Source organism: Limulus polyphemus, unplaced genomic scaffold, assembly GCF_000517525.1.
Source record: "Limulus polyphemus unplaced genomic scaffold, Limulus_polyphemus-2.1.2 Scaffold1739, whole genome shotgun sequence".
Lineage (NCBI taxonomy): Eukaryota > Metazoa > Arthropoda > Merostomata > Xiphosura > Limulidae > Limulus > Limulus polyphemus.
This window is the reverse complement of record NW_013667349.1, coordinates 98153-99973: the sequence shown is the minus strand read 5'-3', so window position 1 is coordinate 99973 and position 1821 is coordinate 98153. Positions and strand designations below refer to the sequence as shown.

The 1821-nt window shown below is 30.8% G+C and overlaps 1 protein-coding gene across 1 annotated transcript in view; it reads right to left on the bottom strand.

Moving 5' to 3' along the window:
- LOC106464772 (sortilin-related receptor-like) overlaps positions 1–640 on the bottom strand; it is a 25209-nt gene extending 24569 nt beyond the window's left edge. The window contains exon 1 of the mRNA XM_022392570.1: positions 452–640. Within this exon, the coding sequence (XP_022248278.1) occupies positions 452–640 (189 nt within the window). The remainder of the gene's footprint in view (positions 1–451) is intronic.
- Positions 641–1821: the final 1181 nt, after the last annotated feature.

Sequence of the window (1821 nt, the reverse complement as noted above, 5' to 3'; positions counted from 1 at the left end):
GACGTAAATTCATTTTATTCTGCTTTAGATACTGAAGATGGAATCTGATAGAATTCTGAAACGTTTATCCGTGTCCCCTTTTTGTCAATAAACAATGTTGTTTATCATAAGTGTCGTAATCTTGTTTATATTCAAATTCTCTGTTTTTTAAGATACATTCACAAATTTTATTTAATTTTTTCTTCTCTGGATATTATAGTCAATTTCTCAAAACAAAACAACTTTTGTATTAAACCACGTCAAGAACAGTTAATTTTGAGCTGAAAAACAAACTTTAAAGCAAACTCTAATTTAATGGTTATTTATAACAAATGTGGGGTTAAGCTTAAATCTAACTTATAACACAAGCCTTTCAGTTACTGAGGTCTGTGATTTAATATTAAATAACGCAAAAAATGTACAACATGTGACAGTGAACTATAGATTAATGGAAATATATCGATAACTTAACCTTAACCATTACATCAATAACAAACTTAACCTTAACCATTAGATCAATAACAAATTTAACCTTAACCGTTAGATCAATAACAAACTTAACCTTAACCATTAGATCAATAACAAACTTAACCTTAACCATTAGATCAATAACAAACTTAACCTTAACCATTAGATCAATAACAAACTTAACCTTAACCATTAGATCAATAACAAAGCAACTTAACAGATTGAAAACTAAACTTACAAGAATTACCGTTGAAAGAACTCTCCGATTATTTTTGTGTTCTTCTTTGATATTCATTGTTTTCGAAGCTAGAAAAGATTAAAAAAAGAAACATCATTACTCTTAGTTTTATTTGAAATATTGCACCACGCTTGAAAATCTTAACGTCCGAGTAACTAAAAACTAAATTATTGAACGTGAACTACGTGCCGCATGTCATAATTATAAATACAGGTCATAAGTCAAGGGCCCAAGCTTATAGTTCATCATTATAAATCGAATGTGCACCATAGGTCATAATTATAAATACAGGTCATAAGTCAAGGGCCCAAGCTTATAGTTCATCATTATAAATCGAATGTGCACCATAGGTCATAATTATAAATACAGGTCATAAGTCAAGGTCTCAAGCTTATAGTTCATCATTATAAATCGAATGTGCACCATAGGTCATAATTATAAATACAGGTCATAAGTCAAGGTCTCAAGCTTATAGGTTTTCATCATAAATCGAATGTGCGACATAGGTTAGACTTATAAATACTGGTCATAAGTCAAAGAAGACATAAGACCTTTATAAGAACGACTAGCATATGCTAGCGAAGCGGCATGTTGCCGCATATGCGACATGTTTAACACCTATATGTCCGCGTCATAGCGAATTCTCAAGAAATTAACAATACGACATCACCACGGATAACACACGGCTGCAAGACTGTTAAACGATATAGAGCCAGAGAATGCGTCACTTCGAAAATAAGTAACGACTGTTTAACACCGTTTCAAACTGGTTTACTATTTTTATAAATTGACTTATAGTTTATTTTTGTTGTTTTTTTATCCAGGTATGCTTGATACATTGACTAAAAATCACCAAAATCTTTTGTTAACCCACCTAATCAAATCACCAAAATCTTTTGATAACCCACCTAATAAAATCACCAAAATCTTTTGTTAACCCACCTAATCAAATCACCAAAATCTTTTGTTAATCCACCTAATAAAATCACCAAAATCTTTTGTTAATCCACCTAATAAAATCACCAAAATCTTTTGATAACCCACCTAATAAAATCACCAAAATCTTTTGTTAACCCACCTAATAAAATCACCAAAATCTTTTGTTAACCCACCTAATAGAATCACCAAAATCTTTT